This window comes from Stylophora pistillata, chromosome 12, assembly GCF_964205215.1.
Source record: "Stylophora pistillata chromosome 12, jaStyPist1.2, whole genome shotgun sequence".
Classification (NCBI taxonomy): Eukaryota; Metazoa; Cnidaria; class Anthozoa; order Scleractinia; family Pocilloporidae; genus Stylophora; species Stylophora pistillata.
The window spans coordinates 15,633,183-15,657,779 of NC_142530.1; the positions used below are offsets into that span (position 1 = coordinate 15,633,183).

The following is a 24,597-nucleotide window of genomic DNA, read 5'->3' on the forward strand; positions in this document are numbered from 1 at the left end:
AGCAGGCTAATTTCCTTCTTCTAGCCAGCCTTTGGACAAGAAGGCCAGGGAAATAATCTTCAACGCATCAAAGGGAAATTATGCGTTATTCTTTTCTTTGTTTCTGGGGAATCAAAGGAACTATTTTCTTCTTTTATCTCTCGGCTTCAAAAATGTCCCCACCGTACCCTACTTGTACTTTATTTTTTGAGTCGCATCGCTGACGTGTCAAGGTGCTTTCTGCGCATGTAGAACTGTTGTCTTTGCGCAAGCTCAATGAAGCATACGTAAACTCCAAGATGGCCGATAGTCTGGTGGTATTGATCGAATGAGATGAACTGAAAAATGTTTAAGAAACTGAAGCAGAAATTAGCGGAGGAGACGGATGGGGAACAGAGTTCACTGAAGCAAAATGCACGTCAGGTATTGACTCAACGTTTTGATCAATTGCACGCGTCAGTGCCTCCCCTGTATTAAAAGTGGTGTAACTGTTCGCAAGGAACAATGATGTTATCAACTTTTTATGCTGTGTGTTTTTTACTGATCGTCTTGTGTTGAATAATTTAGACTCCGAAAGGGCCAGGCAATGAAAGTAGCAACGAAACTCCGGAGAATTCTGAAGAAAACCGCGGATTGCCGCCTTCAAATTCAGCTGCAAATGTAACAAGTTCTCCCTCATTTTCAACTCCTAAAACATCACAGATCAAACCGAAATCTACGCCACGAGAAGTCCTCGACCGAGTCTACAGCCTTCTTGATTCAAAGGTATGTTACAAATGATTGACCTAGGGCCTATCTCACGGGTGAGTTAAACCTGATTGACAATCAGATACTTTTTTTTTTTTTCCAATGATACAGGAGATAATCAGTGATCTTCAGTAACAACTGTTTTAAAAACAGCTGTATTTTTACATATGCAATTCGGTCATCCTTGGCACGTTCTTTGGTTTTTCCTCTTAGTAGATTGGTTCCTTTTTGTGACTGGTCTTTTTTTTTTATCAACTTAGCTTTAAAATGTTGTAGATCATATGTTTCAGGCTACTGATTTAAAATAGTTTGTGTATTAAACACAAATTAGAAATAAAATGAATGGAGGATGTAAGTTTCTAATTGTTAAAAACTTTGGTGCTGCATTGGTAGTGGGGTTTTACTGCATAATTGGTTTGATCACCTGAGTTGATAATGTAAATTGGCCACTTTAAAAAGGGCTACTCAAAATGTCATCTCAGAAACTCTCTGTGGTGGCCAATTGACATGTACTTTATCAACTTGGTTGTTAAGACTAATTATTAAGAACTAGAATTATTTAAATGGGTAAAATAAGACTAAGCATTCAGTGCTTTCAATAAGATTTGAAATAGGTGGCTACCTCGGTACAACACCCGCCGGAGAGCGACTTGATTGCGACTTAGCGTGGCGACTGCGACTTGAGCGCGGTGAAATATACCCGGTGACTCGCAACAGAATAGCCGCCGGAGCTCCGGCGGGTGCCAGGTCTTATTGAAAGCACTGAGCATTTGATATTGATAGAAATTTCTTCTTATTCACTGTTTCCAGGTCAAATTTAAATTTGGAGTGTTGTTGTTGTTTTCCAGAGAGAGAATAGCATTTATAATATCTCTAACAAAACCCTTGGAGTCAAGAATATATAGAACCAACAATAATTTGAATTAACATGTGATGTCAACAGTGTTGAGGTCAATATGAAGGCAAAAAAAATTGCTTTTCTTGTTACAAAAATTATGATAAGAAGAATTAAAGAAATAAAAAGATAAACACAAAAAAGAATATTTGTAATGATAAAGTTGCATAGAGACCGGTAATTCCCAGCCTCATTCCCACTCATAGATATTCATTTGCAATTTTTGATTTGATCAAATCCCTTGTCCTAGTATAGTTGATTGTCTTATTGTGACAAGATATCGCCAGAGGGGTTAAATCAGAGTTAACTTGAGAATTAAACAGAGGTAAAAGAGTAAAGTAAAGCAAGGAAGTTAGTTTAATTAATTCAGGTCTTCCTAATTTCTTTTTTTTTTTTTTTTTCATTGTCTAGGCTGTTCAGTCTGACTCCAGAAATGGAGAAAAGCCACATTCTGGTGAGACAACCCCTCCAAAGAGCACAAGCACTCCAAGCAAAACTTTGTCACAAGACAGCATCAGTGATACAGAAACTCCCAAGAGAGCTGTTGAACGTCAAGGATCAATCCCTCCTTCAAGCCCTATGTCTGCAGGAGGACGGTCTGATGCTGAGTCTGATGCAGAGCAAAGTGCTACACCTAATACACCTGTGGCGCGGTTGGAGGGAGCCACAAAGGAAGAGGTGGTGGCCATGTTCAGAAAACAAGAGAGAGTCTTGGCACGTTACAAGACCAGATTCTCAGAGGTACAGCTCTTTGTGAACATCTTTGTTTGCTATATGGTTTTAATGCACAAAGCAAAGAGGTGGGGTATGTATGGCTTTGCCCAGTACCTTCATGAGACTTGTGAATTTTATAATCAAACTTATCAGGCAAGCTGCAATGTACAGCCTGTAGTTTCCCAACATGCAGGGATGAAAAAGGGGGCGAGGATTTTGTCAATTGCTCAATTTCTGTAGTTGCTGTGAGTGTTTGACAAAGCAGGGAAGAAAGGAATATGAAAACAACAGAATTACTGTTTATCTTTTGAGCCACCTTGTCATGTAAAAGTTTTTGTTTTTTTGTGTGTGTTTACATATATTGTGTTCACATATTGTGACCCACTGATTTAATGAGAAGGCTACATTAGCCAGTCAGTTCAAAATTATGGGAATTCTTTTGAAAGGTGTGTATATGGCCAGGTCTGAAAAACTGTACAGAGTAAACATGCATTACAAAGAAATCAGCTGGGTGTCCCTCTGTACATGTAGCCATTCCCCACTTAAATGCTTTTTTTGTTGAGTTGCCTTTTTTGTCTTCTTTGCTCCTGTTTAAATGTACATGGGCTGGAAATTATCTCACACACTGGTCTTTACACAAATTGTGCTTATGCATTTTTATTGAAGATATCAAATTAGACCTTGTTTGCTGCTATAGAATGATGTATAACCATTCTTGCTAAATGAGCTTTTACCAGAATTGTCTCGCTAGTGATGAATTTGATTTTTAAATAGTTGATGAATTTTGACCTCAGCATTACTGAAACAGCCAACACATTATTTTCTTTGAAATTTTGCATGTTGGCTCAGAACATGTATAATTGTGATGAGCTTTACATAATTCAGACATAAGGCAATTCTGATAAGTGTTTTGGCATTAAAAAATCACAAATCAGGTTAACACGGAAAAGAAAAAAACTGCCAGATGGTATCACCATATTCTCCTCCACTTGTTCATTTGCAATTAAATCTATAATTAATAGTCTAAGAGTAGTTCTTTTTTTCTGAGAAATTGAGTATTGGTAGGAAGGCATTGCATAAGTGTTTTTTTCATCTGGGTCTAGAATGTTTTGACCATGTTGAACTTTTATTTCTGTTTGTTTATGTGTTCATGATCAAATTTGGTAAGAAATGGAAATACAGGTAAAATGAAACTTGTTTGAAAAGGTATAGACCAGGAATGAACTCAACCTAAAGACATACAGTGTGCTGAATTACAGAAAAATTAAATGTGTTGTAATTATAAATGAATTTTGAGGCAAACTGACTTCAAACCAGTTTGGCTGTAATTTTATCTTGTATCTGATATATGACCACAATTCTAAAACAAAGAAGATATGAACTGACCCACAGCATAGTTTGAAATTATTTTCACCCAAAATTTACCATAAACATTATGTGTGATCAGAGTAAGGCAATGTCCACCTTACTATAAGGAAATTGTGAGAAATTTGTCTAAGACAAAAATATTTGTTTTGTTTGGTTTTGTTTTTCCTTAGTATTTTAGGTGGAGCTATAAGTTCATTTTATAAAAAAAAAAAATGCAAAAGGAAACAAGCAAATGAAAAGATGTGTTTTTAAATAAAGTGACAACTCTTTTTCTATTGTTGTATGCATCAAATATTTAAAGGACAGTTAAATTAGTTTTATAGGGGTTACCTAGGTATTCAGTCATGCTGAACGGAATGCAGTATAAACGATAAATGTCAGGTGATATCATTGTGGTCAGAAACATTTTGCATAATTTGTTCCTCTATTCAAATTAGTCTGAGCAACAAAAAATCTGCAACAAACAATGGGCTGACATGAAAGGACTGGTTTCTTTGAGACTTAAATAGCACCAAATCAACTGACTATGACTTTTAAAACAAAGTACTGCCATGGTGCTTGTTTTTTAGTGAAACTATTGTTGTATCAAGGGGAAAAAAAAAATGTAGATTTGATTTAAATTCACAAGCAGGAGTGTTTTACCTTGCTTAATGGTGTCCAATCTTTTCAATGTATATCTACACTTCACTGGCTGATAGATCTGGAGAAACAATAACTGATGTTGTGCTTTTTAACCTGAAGAACTTTGTACAAGCTTCACTTCTGAAGTTATTCTGCAATGTGCACATGCATGTAGTATTGTTTTTCAAGAAATTTCTATGATTGGGAATATTTTGTGATAATGGTCTTGAGATGTTTTCCTGTATGGGAAGCCAACTTGATACTGAAGAGAAACAGAGAAAGGCTCTTAGAAAGGTACATGACTTGAATAATGGCCCTGCATATACTATACTTATATACTGTCTTTTGGACAATAGTCTCTTCTATAATTCTCAGTAGAAATAATCCTATGAATCTGTGTCATAGACAAAATTAAAGTAGGTTGCTGTAGGTTTAAAAAATATATTTTGGTCAAGGCAAATGTGAAGAACAGAGCTGTGTATTTGGTCAGTTGAAGAAAAAAAAAAGGAATAAACAGGGAAGCAACCTACAGTAAGGAACTGTTGATTTCCTAATTTGTTTTCCTTTTCATGTCAGGTTGTGGAGGCATACAAGAACTTACAGAAGGAAAATGAAAAGCTACAGGTACAGTACACTTTTGTCTAGGAAGCAACTGTTTTAAAGTTGATTGGTAAAAGATGACTTGTGTTACTGTTTTCCTCTTTACAGTCTTTGTATATTTTAGTGTTGACTACAATTAACCCCAATAAAAACTAACACGGTAACCTGTATTTTATCAAAAGTAGTTTTTGATTACTTGTACACATAAAATGAACAGTAAGCTATAATGATAATATTGGATCTGAACTAGTGTATGATTGATGTATGTTAATGAAAATTTGTACAGAATAATCTCACACAGAGTCAGGACAAAGCTCTCAGACGAATATCAGAGATGAAAGAGGTAAATTTTAAGTTTGTGTAACAGTGTGATACAGTAACCTGTTGGGGGAAATAAATATATCTTATTAGACGTTTTGTTACATAGTATCGCTGAGTATTTTTATGAGTTGTGCCGTATTTTGACGAGCCCATAGGGCTCGTCAAAATACAAATAATGAGTAAAAATACTCAGCGATACTACACAACAAAACATCTACTAAGTTATTTATTATCCAACTCGCCAAACTGTTATTTCAGTGTGGGTGAATTTCGCAGATATTTATTTATGGGGAGTGTGTGACAGAAGTATCCGAAGCGGAACGGAATTGGCACGTTGTTGTGTTGCTGTTTTTTTTTTTTCTTCAACAATCCAGGTTGTCTAGCTGTTTTTCTTCGCTCAATTCATTTAATAAACTTGGATATATATTTGCCAGCCATTCTGACTCTTTGTCGTCAGAAATATGATTCAAATTGTCCACCATTTTTTTTTCGTAACTACAATTCAATTCTTCACTTGCGCAATGCGAGAAAACCTGTTTAACCGGTACTCTACAGTACAAATACCATGTGATATTTGTAGTCGTCTATGGTGTTATTTGTACTCTACGAAGTGTAGTTGGATAGTAATTGAAATATCCTGTAAGCATTGCAATAGGAATCATATACTCTAGGGGAGTCTTGTAAGTCTTGATTGTTAAACTCAAAAGGAAAATGAAAAGGCTTGATGTTGTTGTCTCCTTTTTTTTTAATTTATTTCATTATAAAAGGAAAAAAGCAAAGACAGAAAAAAAAAATAAAACAAAACAAAAATGAAAACTTCTTACAGAGTGTTGTTGTCACCTGGTGAATTCTTGAATGATACTGTGACTGGTGGCAGTCAGGCTTGGTGACTCAGTGATTACTGATAGTGCTAAAAGGAAGGTTTACAGTCTTTTTCTTTTCTCAGAAGTGATGATTTTCAGTTTTAATGTGTAGCAGTTACTTGTAGGTGTACATGACTGTTGTGAATCAGAGTGAGTAATGCTCAGCCAGGTAATTTAGGAGAGTTGTACATTACATCAAGCTCCCGTGGTGTGATTTGTTTAGAAATCTGTAATATTTTGGAAATCTCGTCATAGTCCTAGTTAGTTTGGTCAGACCAGTCTGAAAAATTTTTACATTGTTCATTTGTTCACAGACAGTAGAACTTGAAAAACAGGCAAAGATGCATTTGGAGGAAACACTTCAGTTGTCACTAGATGAAAAAGAAGACATCATCAAAGCTCTTCAGACACAGGTGGTTGATTATGTGTACATTTTTTCCTTGTGTGTGAGGGTAAATTTTTCATCTTTGATTTACAGTGTTATTTTTTTTTTCTTCTATTTGGGGATGTTGGGACCCATCACCATTTCCCATAAACCATGCCCACTTGTATTTGGAAGATGGAATGTTTACCAGGACCATTATCTCATTTGATTTAACCAGGTACTTTACAACTGAATTTTACCTTGAAACTACTTGTAAATCTTATTATGTTCACTGTGTGATACATGTAGGTTCAACTGCTCAAGCAGCAAGGACCACTAGCAGTTCCTGGAACTGATGTTCTTGATGCAGGCTTAGGTGAGCTAACAACAGGAGCATGCCTTTGAATGTGTGAATTTCATGTCTGATCTCACTGTATTCATTACTACAAAGCCCTATAATTATTATTAATTTTTTTTTTGTACTTGGCTGGTTGGACAGAGAAGCCAAAGGAGAGCAGAAATACACACTGCTGAGGTTGAGTGCTCATTCCTGAACCTGAGTCGCATTGTTGTTAGTCCTCATCTTTGCTTCAAAGGTTTCCTCCAAGTTTTCCAGTTTTCCTCCCTATACAAAAACCACCATGCCAAATTCCAACCATATTTTTCCAAGGGACACACACTTTTCAACTGTTTTTTTTTTGTGGTCACTGTCTATAAATAGAGGGATTTATTTGTATTTATTTATTGAAGGATCCCAAAGTGATGAACAGAAGCTTCAACAACAGAGTTTGCAGGAGAGGGTGAGAAGCAGCTTCAGATGTAGATACAGTCATAAACATGTTTACAGCTACATGTAGCTGTACTTCAAAAAGCATTATTTTTTTTATGTACATGTAGATGGTCAGTATTCTCTAGATTTTTTATTTTTTTTCTTTAATAGCTAGTCATGAGAAAAAAACAGCAACTGGCTCTTGAAAGGTGTTTTCACCTTGGACCTAGATATTACCTATACATTACTGGTACCTAGTTTGTAGAAGTGTATCTACACATCTCTACTGACCATTTCATGTCTGCTTGGTGATACAAATTCCTCATTTTGTGTGAATAGTAACCCTCAAGTGTCCTCTTTGCTTATGCACAATGAGATGAATACCCTTGAGTGGATTACCGCCTCCCGGTTAGCTCAATTGGTTAGAGCGCCGGATTGTGATGTGCGGGAGGTTGAGGGTTCAAGCCCCGGCCAGACCAATACTCATGGTCTTAAAATAAGTGAGGAGAATTTGCTACCTTTCTATAATCAAGAAATGGATAGATATTCTAGTCTTCTCAGATAAGGATGAATAAACCGTAGGCCCCATCCTCTGCAGGGTTAGGGGTAGGAGACGTTAATTTCCAATGCACGAGATTACTGTGTGGTGGATGTCCTCCCCTGGGTGGGATGGATGGGTTTTGGCCCTGAAAAGCCCCTATGGAGAGTGGTCAATTAACCTATGTATGTATGTATGTATGTATGTATGTATGCATGCATGTATGTATATTGTTCAGAATAAAAATAGACTCTCGTGTTGTAAATTAATTGATCCTGGGTACATTTTGTTAACCCTCAGAATTTATCTCTTGGCGTAGATTTTTTAAATCCTGTGATAAAACAGTCTGTTCATCCCATCTGCCTTATTTATTTTGTGATGCTGAATGGCCAACTAGTGAAGGGATTATTTTTAACTCTTTAACTCCCATAAGTTGCCAAGACAGAATTTCTCGGCACCTTATCAACACTGTGTCAAGCAGCTAAGTGATGAAAATAAAGAAAAATATCAATGGGAGATTGTTAGTTGATCCAAAACCAAATTCTTGTAACCAACTTCATAAGAATTGTATTTCAGTCTGGAGAAGAACTACTAGGGGAGACTTTCTATGATCAGTAATTTAGGGTCCTTCTATGCAAGGATCCTGTCCAACATTCCAAAATACATGCACCAGTACCCCATTATTAAAACTATGATTTCAGCTGGAAGTTCGTGTGTGTAGTGTTGTTGAACAGTAAATTTGGTCTTTCTCTCTATAGTTTGAAGGCCTCCAAGCTCTTGTGGAGCAACAAGCCAAGGAACTAAATGCGTACAAAGTATGACTGTCATTGATTTTCTACATCTGCGTACATTTACTATTACTTTGAAAATTTGTTTGAGCTATTGTTAGCGTTGTTGTCATTGTTTTGCACAAGGCTGTTTACAGACCTTCCGTTTTCTTAAGATTAGTGACTAGAGTGCAAGCAAAATAAGGGTTCCGAACTCCCGCGATCCGCGCTCACACTTAACAAATGGTAAACACCACAGCGTACACTATTTGAGTTATGGTTGCACGCGGGAGGTTGCTAAGCACGAAAGAAGCGTAAGAGTCGCTCGAGGCGATAGCCGAGAGCGACTCTAGTTTCTTGAGTACTTAGCAAACCTCCCAAGTGCATCCATAACTCAATAGTGTACACTTTGGCGTTTACTATTTGTTTTATAACATAACATTGATACATTGTAGCAAAGTAATTTTCTTTTATTTAACAAATCTTACGTGACCAGAAAAAACAAGCACGCGCGGAAAACTAGTCTTTGCATTAGCTCACGTCAGCAGTGTACACCCATGGGCAAATGATGGACGCTGGATTGACCAATCAGAGCGCGCGCTTTACTTTGGTTACGTTATAATAGTGTTTCTCTTTGGAAATTCGTATTGAATTACAATCAAACAAAACCAGAACACAAATCAAAGGTGGTTGTGGATTGATTAGATTTAAGGAGTCTGCACACCAGGAAGGGGATGACATAGTTTATTAAACTTCCACTCCCTAACATCAGTGTGCATATTCTCCATACTGTTCTCTATACATTTCCTAAGATGTTGATTAGGAGAATTTGCTTATCAATCAAGACTTTCTGTAGTTGTTGATCATTTTCGTTATTCGCCTGACCTTAATGTGTGATTTAGGGGTGATTTTGTAAGGAGAAGTTAGATGCTGGTCACTCTTAAGGGTTAAAAGCTCAACAGTTATTATGTTAAGATGCCCTTTTATGTGCATTTGTAGGAAAAGTCCTCTCAACATGATCATCTAACTTCGAATCAAATGAGGGAAGCTAAAGCCTTGATACTAAGACTAGAACAAGAGAAAAAAACGGCTATCCAGGACATGATGGACAATCTACAGACTGCGCTGCGGGAAAAAGATGAGGCTGTGAAGAGCGCCAATGAAATGAGGAAAGTTCTGATGGAGCGTGAGTCTCAAAACGAAGAAATGAAAAAAGAAAAAGATGAGTTCTTTCACAAGATGGAGAAGCAACTTGAAGAGTCGGAGAAGAGGAGGGAAATTGCTGAATTGAAGAAGGAGCGAGAAATTCAAGAGATGACTGCTAAATACGAGGCTGCTGCCGCGGCGGAGGAAAATGAGAGGAAAGCAATGATGGAGAAGTTGAAGAGGGACAAGGCGGAGGTGGTGGCAGTAATGCAGAAGGACAAGAATGAGAAGCTGGAGGAAATGTTAGTTGCCAAGGAAATGGAGTTACAAGGGGCTCTGACTAAGAAATCAAAGGAAGTGGAGTCGATGCTGCAAGCGAAAGAAGAAGAGATGAGGCTGAAATACAATGAAAAGGTGCTACAGAAGTACATGTGCGCTAGACAAAATATGGAGTGGAAATTGTAAGGGGTTGGACCCGGCGGGGGGGGGGGGGAGGGATTTCCTTGAGGTGTACTATCCACCTTTTGAACGTCAACAACTTTATGCGTTGCGTGCTTGAACAAGGATGCGGAAACATCGAATACTCTACGTAGAGGCAGACATATATTCACCTCTTCATTTTGGCGTGGCAGGTCTTAGATTGTTGGTAGTGGGCCACTTTCACGTTCGTTACATTTTCTTCCCTTCTGAAGACAAGTTACATTGTAGTAGGGCCATTGCCTACCGAGCAGTGAGCAGTGACAAAATGTGAAACATTAAGAAGGTGTAGAGGGTAGAACGGATCCACACCTCCAAGAGAAAGGATGATTTGTCATGATGAAATAACTTGGCATCGACCTCCCTCCCTCCCTCCGCCCCCATACCGGTAAAACTCTTACCCTACTTCTCTTAGGGTGGAAGATGATGCCCAAACCCCCTGATGATGTTTTTCACATATTGCGCATGAATGACTACTGTTTGGTTGCCTTTAGGTGAAGGAGATCGAGTTAGCTGTGGATGAGAAAGAGCTGCAGAAAGAAGCTGCTTTAAAGGAGAAAGAGAAAGAACTCCAAGCTCTGAGGGAACAAATGGAATCGCTGTCACAAAATCTGCAAAGTAGAACCTCTGAAGCTTCGCGTACTGGACAGGAACAGGCTAATAAGATGTCTAACCTCTTGGCTGAGCTGCAGAAAACGTCTGTTGAAAAGAAAGGCAAGACAGATTTAAAAAGTGATATTCTACATTTGACGGTTTCAATACAAGACAAAGACGTTCACATGCTCCTGGGCCATGTACCAGTTCCAATTTGGTTGAAGTTGTCATTTGCTGTTTACATGTATCTAGTTTTGTAATGTTATCGCAGTTTCGCTTGTAATCGAGACTTGCTGTGTATTTGCTCACGTTAATGTACAGACAACCTTCTGCTAATGACTGAGATTCAGTTGCCCATGTGCACGACACTTATTTGAGACTTGAGTTGCAAACACATTTGTGTACCAATTTGGCGAAAAGAAGAACTAAAATGCGAAAGGCCTATACTCGGGAGGAGAAATAACTCATAATTCTTATAGTGAAAAGGTCATTTAATTCGGTCATTGACATTGGATCATTGTAAGTAACACAAGTTTGCATTCATTCATTTCTCTTCGCACAGTTATCTCTCGCTTTCTTACAAAATGAAATGTGTTATTAGACTTAGAGTAGAAATTGTTCCAAGTAGTTCTCAGGTTGTCAGTCACCATCTTTGTAATTTCGTTTTTCAGAAATGGAGCAGAAGCTATCAGAGACTCAGCACAAATTAGACCAAGAACAGGTAAGAACTATCTGATCGTTACTGACTTTCAACAATCTTTGTTTTACACCCAAGGATATTTTGGGGTCAGAGAGAAGGATATATTGAGGTGTAGGCTGGGATCGCCTCTTACAGATATCTTGGGCTACACAGCTCCGTTAAGAGAGACTGTCTATGAATAAGCGGTGGCAGCATTTCTCAAGTCTAAAAGCATGGTGTCACCCTTCCCTCTTCGACTGTCATCTCATTTTTTCCTACCTGCACCCAGAGCAAAAGAATAACTTTGTATTGTGATGAATGCGTGATTCTCCACCGAAACCCTCCCCCCCTCCCCCCAAAAGAGTTAAACGAACAAAAACCCTCTCCCAAAGAATAGAGCCAAGTCGGGAGATAGAGAAAACATCATCCACAGCATAATGCCTGAAACAAGATATAAACAAGTATTTTCGAACGATTTTCAATTTCCCCCGGTCAGTCGTCTTTTTACAGTGCAGATCTGACTCGATAGGAAGACATAACTTTGTTTGATTTGTTTGTCTTTTAGTCCGAAAGCATTTTGTAACGAAGAGATCCGTAAATCTCACAAATCCTTCTTTTTCTCCGTAGGCTAAAATCGCGGAGATGATCCAGCAACACAATAATCTTCTGCAAGAAAAACAGGAAGAACATCAGAAAATTTTAACCAAATTCAAAAAAATGCATCAAACAAAAATGAGCGAAATATCCGAAAGTGCCAAGAAAGCCGAACAAAAAGTGGCCGAATTGGAGAAACAGCGAAAAGCCGACGGAGAGAAACATATGAAAGACTTGGAGGAGAAAGAGCGACAGTTCGAGGCTGATAAGCAGTCAGAACTTGCCCGCGTCTCCAAACGAATGGAAAGTAAAACCAACGAGATGAAAAAGATTGTTAAGGAACTTAGAACAAAGCTCACTGAAAAAGAAAACCAGGCGAAGGAACTTGAGGAGAAAGTTAACATCATGCAACAAGAAACTGAGTCGGAAAAAAGTGCGAGTGTAAATGACTTTGAAAAGAAAATTGCTGATGCTATGAAAGTCGCCGAAGATTTGCGTAAAGAACTAATACAAAAAGATAGTACAGTTAATGACCTCGAGAATAAAGTTAAAGAAATTGAAGGCAAGAAAGTAAGCGAAGTGGAGGAGTTGACGAAAGACCGGGACAATCGTTTGAAGGAAAAAGAGAGAGAATTAGTTGACGTTAAAGGGAAGCTAACGGAAAAAGAATATTACTCCAAGGAACTGGAAAAACAACTTCTCGAAATGAAAACCGAGAAGGATCATGAAATCGAAGCTGTCAAGCAAAAGGCAATCGTGAAAGTTAAAGAACTAGAAGCGGCCTTTAATAGCAAACGAGAGGAAGAACTAAAAGTTTTAAGTTCGGAGAAGGAGAAAGAACACGTGGCAGTTAAAGAGGTGGAAAGTAAAAAGAACGAGCTTGAAAAAGTGAACAGTGAGTTAAAGGAGAAGTTAAAGACTTCCACAGAAAATGAAGATAAACTAAAGGAAGAATTGGCCGGGTTGAACCAGAAGTATAAAACTCAATTTGAAAATTTCAAACAGAAATACCAAACTGACGTCCAAAAGTACAAAGAGCAGTTACTCCTTGCCGAAGAAAAAAGTCTTCAGAGTGTCTCAGAAAGCAAAAGTAGTTACGAGAAAATGGTCGCAGGTTTGAAGGAGGGATATGAGCAAAGTATTCAGAAACTTCAAGAAGAGAAATTGCTCATTGAGGAGAAATGGAAACTTGAGTTGGAAAAGGTTCGCGAAAGTAAAAAGAACGAGCTTGAAAAATTGAACAATGAGTTGAAGGAGAAGTTAAAGGCTTCCACAGAGAATGAAGATAAACTCAAGGAAGAATTGACCGGATTGAACCTGAAGTATAAAACTCAATTTGAAAATTTCAAACAGAAATATCAAACTGACGTTCAAGAGCACAAAGAACAATTGCTCCTTGCGGAAGAAAAAAGTCTTCAGAGTGCCTCGGAAAGGAAAAGCCACGAGAAAATGGTCGCAGGTTTGAAAGAGGAATATGAGCAGAGTATTAAGAAACTTCAAGACGAGAAATTGCTTATTGAGGAGAAGTGGAAACTTGAGTTGGAAAAGGTTCGCCGAGACTTCAATAGCAAAGCAGCTTTGAGCGAGAAATCTCTCAGCGATAAAAACTCACAAATTGCTGAATTGAGTAACAAGATTCAAAGTTTAACAAGCCAAATGAATGAACAAAAGGAGCAATCGCAGCGAAATGTCGATGAACTAAGTCAAAGCATAACACTGCGAGAGGAAAAGATTGGAAAACTGAAAGAAACTCTGAAACTCGAACAAGAAGCGCTTAAAACGCAGAAGAAGCAACACGACGAGAAAATGGAACTGAAAGAAAAGGAAGTGACGGAATTGATTATTAAAATGGAAAAGGAATTCAATGACCAGCTGCTTGAAAAAGAGGACGCTATCAAGGAGAAACTGCACGAAATTGCTCAGCATCATGATATGGGAGTCAAGGATGCAACAGCGAACTTAGAAAATATGAGGAAAGAAGAACTAACGAAGCTTGAGGAGCGGCATCAGGCGGAAGTATCTGAACTGAACTTGGGCTGGGAGAACAAAGTCGTGAGTATACGCAAAGAAAACGAAGAGACTATGGAGAAATTTTTGAACGAAGCAAGAGAAAAGGAAGAGAATATGACAAAAGAGAATATCAACTTGAGGAATGAAATTGCTAAGCGAGAGAAAATACATCAAGCGAAGACGGAAGAGTTACAAGCCAAAGCGAACGGTGTTTCGGAAGAGAAGGAGTCCGCCATGGAGAAGGTAAGAGAATTGGCCGAAGAAAACAAACGTTTTAGACAGCAAATCGACAATCTAAACATGGAAGTGGAAAGTAAGATAAACGAAATGACGGAAAGTCATAAACGCGACATCGAGGACATTAAGAATCAGTCTTTAAAGAACGTTGAGGAACTCGCTCAAGAACAGACAAACGCTTTAGCGAATCGCGAAAGTGAATTTGAAAATGCCAAGAAAGAGGCAGAGGGGCGGTTGAACGAAGCAATGGGAAGGCACAGAGAAGAAATCGAGGAGATGAGGGATAGTTATCAAGCCAAGCTGCAGGAAGTCACTAACACTTACCAACAGGAGCTGGCGCAAATCAGGCAGATATACGAGAAGCAGAACATTGAAATGGAGAAACTTAAGAAATATCACGAAATTGAACTGAACGAGCTTCGGAAAGGACATTCCAAGACGATGGAGGGACTGCTAAAAACGGGCGAGGAAGATAAGAATAAATTTGCTGATCGAGAACGTGTACACATCGAAGAAGCGGAAAGGTTAAAATCCAGGATAGAAGAACTCGAGGTTGAAAAATCAAAACAAGTGGAAGAGTTAACACGATCGCGAGAACAAAGAGCGCAGAAGTTTGCCATCGAAGAAGCGAACTTGAGAGAGCAGTTTGAACTTCTGAAGAAAAAGATTTCCGATGCGGAAACCCAGCATTGTAGCAAAATGGAGGAGCTTCGGAAGTATGCAGAAGAGAATGAAAAGAAATTTGGCGTCGAGGAAACCAAGCTAAGAGAGCAAATCGATGCACTGAGTAAAGCTGCTGAGGAGAGTAAAGCGGCGTTTGAAATTGAGAAGCGAAAGTTGAAAGAGCAAATTCAAGCTTTGGAGGAAAAGCTGGGCGAAACTGAAGCAGTAAATTCGATTAAAATGGACGAACTGAGATTGTCTGCAGAGCAGATAAAGACAGCGTTTGATCACGAGGAGAAAAAGCTGATCGAAGAAATTGATACCCTGAAGAGAACTTACAAACAACAGGCGGAGGAGATTCGTAGGTTATCGGAGGACTGTGAAGCTAAGTCTGTACTGGAGGACAAACTTAAGAAAGAAATTGAACAATTAAGGGAAAGTCACAAAAAAGAAATTGGGGATTTGACGCAGAGAGGCAACGTAGCTCAGACAAAACATCGTGAAGTGGAGAATAAATTAAACGACGAGTTGAACAACTTGAAGAAGGAGTATGGTAAAAAAACAAAAGAACTTCAAGAGAATAAAGCTAAGTTGTTAGAGCAAGAAAAGCGAATGAGAGTAGAGTTAGAGAAAGTTCAAACAGAGGCAAAGCAAACTTCGGAGGCGACGTCTACGAATTTGCAGAAGAAACTGGATCAAATGAAAAAGGAAAGAGAACAAGAAGTTCAGTTGTTGAATACAAAGTGGAAAGGGAAATGTGATGAGATCAACCAGCGATACTCAAGTCAGATACAAAACCTACTGAAGCAACAGGAAGAAGAAAAGAAGACCTTGACTGAAGAGCATGCGAAATCAATAGAGGAATTAAGGAATAAAAGCGAAGAGGAACGTGTTGAATTGGAGGAGATAGCGAAGAACCAGTTGAGCGAAGCACAGAACACTGCGTCGGAGCTGCAGTTAAAGATAAAAAAGGCAAAGGAAAAAATCAAAAGTATTAACGCAAAACACGAGCAAGAGTTAAAAGAATTGCAAGAAAGTCAAGAGAAAACTGACCAGGAGATTAAAACTCTACACGAGACGGTGTCTTCTTCGAAGAGAGAAATGGCCGAGAAGGAGGAAAGCTACGAAAACAAACTAAGAGAGGCTGAAAAACGCCAAGAAGAGTTGCAACTTAGGATTGTGGCCGGAGAAAGTAACAATAAAGCTATCGACGAGAAGCTGGCAGAGCTGAGTCGCGAAAAGCAGGAGGCGCAAGATGCTGTTGCGACGAAGGAAACAGAGTGGCGGCATCGAGTGCAGGCACTTGAAGCTGAAATGGAGAAGAGGACTCAAAGCTTAGAATCCAAACTGAAAGCGCAAGAGAAAGAACAACACGAAAAGCTTAAGGAATATGAGGATGCCAAGGAACAGCAGTTGTCACAACAAGCGGAGGAACTAATTGAACAGTATAAGAACAAGTTGACTGAAATGAAGAAGAAAGCAGAGAGCAAAATTGCTGGCTTGAGGAAACAGCTCAATGCGCAAGCTGTAGAAAAAGAGACAGCATTGTCCAATGTGAAGGAGTCGCTAAGCGCGTCAGAAAACAAATTAAAGGATCTCAAGGAGAAACATCAAGGGGAGATGGAGGGATTAAAGAAACTTCATCAAGAGGAGCTAGAGTCCAAACTCCAGGAATTACGTCAAGCAAAAGCATTTGAAGGTGAAGGTCGCGAAAAGGAGTTGCAGGGAAGACTTGACAAACTGGAGGCCTCAAACAAAGAGCTTTCAGAAAACATTGAGAATCTTCTTGTAGAGAAAATGGATGCTCTTCAAGAGCAGGAATCGGGTCTGAAGGAAGAGCATGAATTGGAAAAAGAGAATCTGCGGAAAGAACATGCCAGCGAGTTGGAGAAGTGCGAAAAGAAGTGCAAGGCTAAATTAAGCGAAAAAGAGTTGGACTATAATTCGAAAATCAAACAACTTGTCCGGGAATTTCAGATAAAATACAGTGAAAAGGAAAGAGAGCAACAGGAAATGTTAGGGCAAGTGATAGAGAAAGGACAGAAAGAGGAACAGAAGTTGATGGATGAGTATAAAACTGAAATTATAGAATATCAACGAGAACTCAAACTGCGAGAGGACGAAATGTTAGCGTTGAAAACATCCACGGAAGAGCAACTAACGCAAAAAGACAATGAATTAACAGAACTTAAAAGAACTCATTCCGAAGCGTTGCAAAATGTTGAGAGGGAACATCATGAAACGATACAAGAGATGGTTCGAAAGAACGAAGCCGATATGGAAAAGCTGCAGGAGGAGAATCGCAGCAAACTAGAAGAGTTGCACGAACGTCATAAGAACGAGCTGGAAACGCACGCTAGGGATCGGAAATCTGAAGTGGCTGCCGTCGAGAAGAAGTTCAAGACTCAAATGAAAAAGAACCAGAACGAAATGAAGAAATTATTAAATCAAAAAGAGTCATTCATTCAAGCACAGAGTGTGAGTTTGACCGACGCTGAACCCGGACAGCTACAGAGAGCTGGGTCATCTTCGTCCCTCAATAGTGTAAGTCGGGGGAATGCACGAAGAGATCACAGGAACAGTTCCGGAGCTTCTGATATTTACTTTTAAGATTTTGATCAACGAGCACTTCCTTTTACGACCTATGATAACAACATCACCAGCAATAAATTATTGACGCGGCACTGTTTTTCTTTTTTTTTTTTTTCCGACGAGTCACCGTTTTACAGGACTGCATCGACAGCTTCAACTGTTATTTGTGCTTCGCTGTTGCCATATTGTCGTTTCTGTGGTCGTTAGGGGTTTCATGTCTATGGGAATCTTTCACGTTGTTCTTTGTTGATTTGGCATTAATATTTGATCATTTTCTTTTGCCACCTTAATCACAGCTTATTTTTTTAACACAATTCGGCAATTACTACCAAACTCTAACCGACTGAATGTATTTTAGTTGGTTCACCTCACACAATCTTCCATTGCCTTACTTTACCCTACATTACGATACCCAAGTGACTCTACTGTGTGTTATTTTATTTACGTGACATAACGTAACATCACAGCCCCCCATCCATTATTGATATTTACATGTGAAGCTTTTGTTACGTCTCGTTATCAACTCTATTTTAAATGTTCGATTAAGAACAAGCAAGAACAAATCGTAATAAGGGACTCGCACTTGCACTTGCTTTGATGCAAAGGCTCGAGGTATCTCGGTTATGACCCAAACAGCTTCGGCATGGACGCGATTGTCAGCATCGTTTCCTCCGATGTACATTCTTGTTTTTTCCTCCGATTTCCTCCGATTTACATTCCTTCTTTTTTCAGGAAACACACGTTTCCCCTTGCTCAAGCTTATGTTTTTCTTTAGGAACCTGTTGCGGAGGATTCAAGTCAAACAGCGCTGAAGGTTTGTTTGAATTTTTTTTTTTTTTTTTAACCCAACTTATCAGATACGCGAACTTTAAGGGTTGAAGTTATCGTTTAAGCCGCTGTATTTTTGTGAAAATTTACCCGCTCATTTCGCTGATTTCCTAAAGTTCGCGAAGCGCTGTGTTTCCTGCTTTGCAGTTATCATTTTCTGGTATTACCTTGAAAATTATTTCCTGCAGTAAAACAGTGAATAGCGACGGAGGTGCACTCTGAATGGCTACTCAAACTCTGAATATCCTTTGCTATTCACCTCCGTGCAACTCGTGCTATATTTGCACCCGAAAACATTGTAATCGTTGCAGGAAAAAATGAGTTTGAATCATCTTTTTGGACCATATTATCTCACTTTTTTAGTTTGCTAAAACAACTAATTACTTCAGTATCGGTGACTAGCGGTGGATAGTTACCTCGCCGCTTACCGGTTTGGTCAAAATCCACCACCAGCCACCTCCACTTCGGTGAATAGTTGTTACTTAAAGGTGTGCTGAAAGATTTAATTGCTTCAGTTTTCTGCGCGCAGTAGATTCTCCTCTCTGTCTTTTTTAGGAACAAATTACGCGGTTGAGAACAGAAGTCGGTGTCCTGAAGGAGAGAGAGGAATCACTGAAATCACAGGTCAGTCCCAGCACGTTTTCTACGGAGTAACGTGTGTATAGTAATACAGTGGAACCTGTCGTGGGTAGACACCCTATTGGTGGTTTATTACATAGGGGGTTTAATGTCAACCAATCAAGTGATTCGTTACATGAATATACCGTATATTTTGTTATCAATCTCAGCTAAAATTGTATTCGATAATGAGAAGAATTTTTTTTTTTTTACAGATTGAGAAACTCGGTGGATCTCCACTTCAAGGAAGAAATCGTCCCGCACAACTGAACCTGGTGTCCAACCCTCTGTCGGACAGCCCAGCTCTGTTAGATCCAGCCCCTCCCCAGTCGCCAGTGGAACCTACGGAGTTCGAGGTTGGTACATGAGGTTTTTGTGTTTTTCCTTTTCGCTCTCATTCTTTTTTGTTTTGACATATTGTCGGTGTTTTAAGCTTTCTAGCTCGTTTTATGCTTTCACTTCCACAGTATCTTCGAAATATATTGTACGAATACATGATGGGCCGCGAACGAAAGGTGAGAGCATTTGACTCCAATCTGCAGTTTCCTTTTTCTCTTTGTGGAGTCCTGACCTATCTAGATCAGTATGTTTCTCTATTTCCTTTTTTCGTTATTTTTATTTCGTTTATTTCTTATTTAGTTTTCCTGTTTTGGCAAGGTAAGGTTGAATGCGCACAAATCTGGGGTTCTGTTCGAGTCTTGGGAATTGAAAGTGCTGCTTGCAAAAATGAGTATTTTCCAAGCTACAATAAGTGCTCTTATTATCCAACTACACCTAAACGAGTACGAATAACGCCATAGACGAGTACAAATATCACGCGGTATTTGTACTCGTCTATTGTAGTACCGGTTAAACTGGTTTTCTCGCATCGCGCAAGCTAAGAATTGGATTGTAGTTACGGGAAAAAAAAAAAAAAGTGGCGGACAATTTCAATCATATTTCCGACGACGAAGAGTCAGAATGGCTGGCAAATATAAATCCAAGTTCATTTGACGAATCGAACGAAGAAAAACAGCTTGACGACCAGAAAATTTCTTCATTTAATGAAGAAAATAGAAACAGCAACACAACAACGCGCCAATTCCGTTCCGCTTCGCATATTTCTGTCACGCACTCCCCGTAAATAAATATCCGCGAAATTCGCCCGCAGAAACAACAGTTTGGCGTGTTGGATGATAAATAACTTATTAGACGTTTTGTTGTGTAGTATCGCTGAGTATTTTTACTCGTTATTTGTATTTTGACTCGCCCTACGGGCTCCTCAAAATACGACACAACTCGTAAAAATACTCAGCGATACTACACAACAAAACGTCTAATAAGATATATTATCTACTGGATGAGAGGTTTAACTGGCAGCTGAGTTTCACAGAAAATAGTTCGCTAAAAAGTTTTATCAGCGCAATGGGAGAATTTTCAATTTAGGAGCAAACCTTCAACAGCGAAGAATACGTTTAGCTGATATTATCAGTACCACTGAGGATTTGTCGTTAAACTCGTGGCCTCAAAGCTGAAAAATAAAAATAATAGTCCTGAAACTTGTATCGAAAATGTTAACCAACCATGCTGTCCAAGAATACCGTCGCCATTCGCAAGCCTGAGAATGCACGTCTGTAAACCCATGAGGCGTCATTAGTAAGTAAACATTACTAGTTACTGTGTTATCATTGCAGCAAATGGCCAAAGTGTTAGTAGCCTTGTTACGGTTCAGCCCCAAACAGCAAAAGGAAATTTTGCGTAAAGTTGACGAACAAGCAAATCAGGTGAGTTTTCGGAGGAAAAGAACATCTACACTGCATTATTTCTTTTCGCTTGTTTGTCTTTCTGGTTCACCTTTATGTAGGCGAATGATGTGCTTTCAAGGCTTATTCGCGAAGAAACGATACCAGATTTATCTCAGATGTCCAAACCCATCCTCACCTCCACCTCTTCCTCCGCGCAATTGGTTTTTTTTTATTATTTTTCCGCGACAAACGGCTAAAAAAAAGGGACAAAGGGGTTTATTTTTCCTGGTTCAGTTTATGTAAAAATGTTTCAAAGCGCGTGACCAAGAAAACCAGTCGAAATCCTTGGCGAAGATTCATTCCAATCCTATTTAAAAATATCATAAATTATAACTGGCTCTCGTCTCACGAGAATTAGTGACTATACTTAAATAACACTAAACCAGCACTGTTTACGCAATTTTAAAATATCAAGCTGCAAAGCAGAAATTGTGAAAGAAAAGAACAGATACTATGTTGGTGAGCAAAAGTACACATGTAGTTTTATTTGTAATTTACTTTGAAATTATAGCTTTTACTCTATATAGTGGTGCAGTGTTTGTGAATTTCAAGATGTAACAAGGTGTTAGAGTCGTTCTCTAAATACGTGTCGCCTTAAACTCAAATTGTCAAGTTCTTATCGAGCATATAATTATTTTCTCCAGTGAATGTAGAATTGGCGCAAACCGCAGGAAGTTTGCATCTGGTGCATTTTTTAATTCGATAAATGAAGATTACTACCACTACAACAGAAAACGTTTTCTTGCAGTCCTAGTCTTTAAGCTTGTAACTACCAGATTTTTAAACATTTAAATTCAAAACTTTTACATTTTAATTGTAGTTTGCAACAACCACCACAAACTCTAACCATCCGATTTTTATGTAATGTTTAAGTTTTCAATTGGTATTAAATTGCTTAATTCATGATGCTACTGAATATCCCTCATGGGAATGTGTCAACAAAATACGTAGTTTATAGTTTTCGTTTATGTCAGCTATAACTTCTATGTCCGAATTAAACCATTACTTTAAGCGATCTTAAAATTTAAGGCAAATAACATGGCCTTTCGTGTCTTAATTTTTTTTTTTTTTCCAATTAAGATTCATTTACCAAAACTTGCAACAATACTAATACCCTAAAATGCTGCTGGAAGCTCAGTAGTTGTAAGAGAAAACTGTGAACAATCAGAAAATCGCATTATCTTACGAAGTAACCTATCCATTTGCTGAAGGCTGCTTAAACACTTTTAATTCCGGTTTTGAAATTGTAAGTTATTACTTAAATTTTAAACAAAAGAACCGTCTATGGACCATGTGTTTCGTGAGCGTGAACGACAAGTCCCATATTGTGCTTTGGAGGCATACTCGTGGGCCCCGTCTTTGTGGATGTAACAAGTGTGTCACACAATGTACGTCACTTAACCAGACTTCATGTCACGTACGTTAGTTGACTTATTGTTTTGCCCTTTCCAGAGTGGCTTCCTATCGCCGTTTAGGGCGTGACGTTCAGTCTTGTCACGCAACAACATCAAGATGCCTTCGAGTAAGCATCATTAAATGTACACATGATGTCTGAACTTGTATAGAACAGCATGTCGATCATTTATTTGTTTTTCTCGCTATGATAATCTTCATTTATTTTTATCCGCCTTTTCTGTAGTAAGTTAGAGTTTGCAAAGTAAACATTTGGCTATTTCTCCTAAGTCATGTATATTTAGTTTTCATCTGGTTTATGCAAGAGTTATTGTGCGATTGAGTTCTTGCAAGACAAATCTTCTATGAATCGTATTAAGATGTACGTCTACTCGCTTGTGATAACAATTGAACATTATATTATGGGCCTTCTACCTATCCCCCATATTTAATTGAGCCAGTAGTTTTCGGTATCAGCGTTGCTGGTCACGTCATGCGACTACATCATGACAATTTTTTTGGTTTGTATATGGCTCCGCTTTTTCCAAGCAATATATGTTCGAGAAAGTAGTCTGAACTGGAATCTTCCTTTTCTAAATCTGATTGATTGATTTATGAGTGTGCTTGTTTTATGGAATGAGTGGTATGCAAGATGGTTTTCAGTTGTCTGTTTGACATCACTGCAAAATGGGAACTCCCTTTTGATTTTGTTCTTCTTTTGTTTACTTTTCAGGTGAAAGCAAAGTCGTCGTGGTATTGACGATGGCGAAGTAGTTAACCAGTTTTACGGATATTTTAGGTTAAATTATATTTTGAAAAAAGTATTGTTTTCTAGTTATATGATCATCAACCGAGAATCTTTTTAGTTTTGACCACTGATTAGGCCTTTCTTTAAAACTGCGACCGAAATCCAAAATTTATCATCCGAAAACACATTCCCACCGCCATAACAATGCTCGCGATTGTGAATTTTCAAATTTTCATTTCCGTGTCAATCAAATCATTGGGCAAATGATTTGATTGGTACGGTTTTAAATGCTTTTGTATGACAGGGGATGTAGTATATTCTTCAGTTTTAGATTTAACATCTCGGTTGATTTAAAAAATGTTATTAAATGGACTCTGATTACTGAATTAAGGGTGCTTACTTTGAACTTTTGCCAATTTCCAGAGCAGGTTAATATTGCGTAGTATTGATATTAGCCGCTAATTTTGAGGTCTCTTCATTCACACCAAATTAACATTATGTTTTGGACCTACAACTCTCCTTTTCTTCCCTTGGTTATTCTTTGTAACGAACAAACATGGTTTCAATTAAGCCACACTGGTATTTTAAAGACTTACAAGATTCTGTGGTCATAGTTATGTAAATAATTGTAGTAAATTAAATTATGTTAATGGTAGATAATAATTTTATTTAACACGGAACTCACGATATCTCCTATTTACCAAACTTGCTAGTGCAGGTACCTTCAAAATTTTAAAAAAATTCCCTTTTTCTCTTTTTCTTCTTGTCATGTTGGTTAGTGACATTGTTATGACAAGAGTGTACTGGCTGATTAATTCATAGACATTATTTTAGCCGAAATTCTGCAAACGTAAAGACTTTCTGAGTGATTCCAAGAGCTCACTCCACAGTCCTCCAAGTTTCTGGAATGAAGAGTTATACATTCCATTCTATATCTTCAAGAAATATGTCTATGACATCGGTGAACTCAAACATTTTTTCTTACTTTTGAAGTGTCTTCTTTGTACATACGACATGTTTCGCCCAATTGCTCGTCGGTTATTTTGATAAGTTGATAAATGAGTGATCAGAACCTCTCCGTATTTCTCCATGCCGAAGTACACTGCCCTCGCCAGAACCTCTCCGTATTTCTCCATGCCGAGGTACACTGCCCTCGCCAGACCCTTTTTTTAAGGCAGAAAATGGAAGAATGTCTTTAACGTCCTTGGTTTGCATTCCGTAACAAGATACATTAACTGTTGGAGATTGCGTAGTGTGTTGTCACACACGCACTCCAATAGAGTCGTTTTATTCCTTCAACTCCCAACCCAATGACTGATACGTGTAACAATTGTTCTTTTAGTAGGGGGTGGGGGTGAAAAGGGAGGAGTTATCAAGACCCTCTGACATCTTTGAAAATCTTTCTCATCATGAATTAGCAGAATTACTTCTAGGGTAATTTTCGGTTTCCTACTCTGACTGCCTTATTTTTATCCCGTGGCACTTTAACTGTTAAGGATAATGGGTCTTAATAAAGTAAAGAATCCCTTCTATTGCTTGTTTGGTTGGTTGTCATTGCTTTCTTTTTATTTATCTTTTATTTCTTTTGCGTCCATTCATCCTCTTTTATCTTATTTTGATCAGAGTGAGTCTGTGTTTGGTACAGACCTGGCAAAACCTATTTATATGAACCTTTTTTAAGCAATAGGG

At 38.4% G+C, this 24,597-nt stretch overlaps 1 protein-coding gene across 3 annotated transcripts; it reads left to right on the forward strand.

Annotated features, from left to right (window-relative positions):
- The first annotated feature begins 241 nt into the window (after nt 1-241).
- Nucleotides 242-24,440, forward strand: LOC111331232 (uncharacterized). 3 transcript variants are annotated; one of them, XM_088739976.1, is made up of 20 exons: nt 242-402; nt 547-744; nt 2,033-2,362; nt 4,901-4,948; nt 5,211-5,267; nt 6,423-6,521; nt 6,782-6,848; nt 7,223-7,272; nt 8,538-8,594; nt 9,546-10,106; nt 10,664-10,883; nt 11,435-11,484; nt 12,070-17,490; nt 18,314-18,352; nt 18,922-18,990; nt 19,200-19,340; nt 19,452-19,499; nt 20,658-20,747; nt 22,221-22,290; nt 22,894-24,440. In XM_088739976.1, the coding sequence occupies exons 1-19, from the start codon at nt 325-327 to the stop codon at nt 22,248-22,250; spliced, it is 7,653 nt and encodes a 2,550-aa protein (XP_088596102.1). In that variant the 5' UTR covers nt 242-324; the 3' UTR covers nt 22,251-22,290; nt 22,894-24,440. The 3 variants fall into 3 exon arrangements, with proteins under 3 accessions (XP_088596102.1, XP_088596103.1, XP_088596105.1); XM_088739977.1 differs by lacking the exon at nt 22,221-22,290; XM_088739979.1 differs by lacking the exons at nt 242-402; nt 547-744; nt 2,033-2,362 and adding an exon at nt 4,146-4,618.
- Nucleotides 24,441-24,597: the final 157 nt, after the last annotated feature.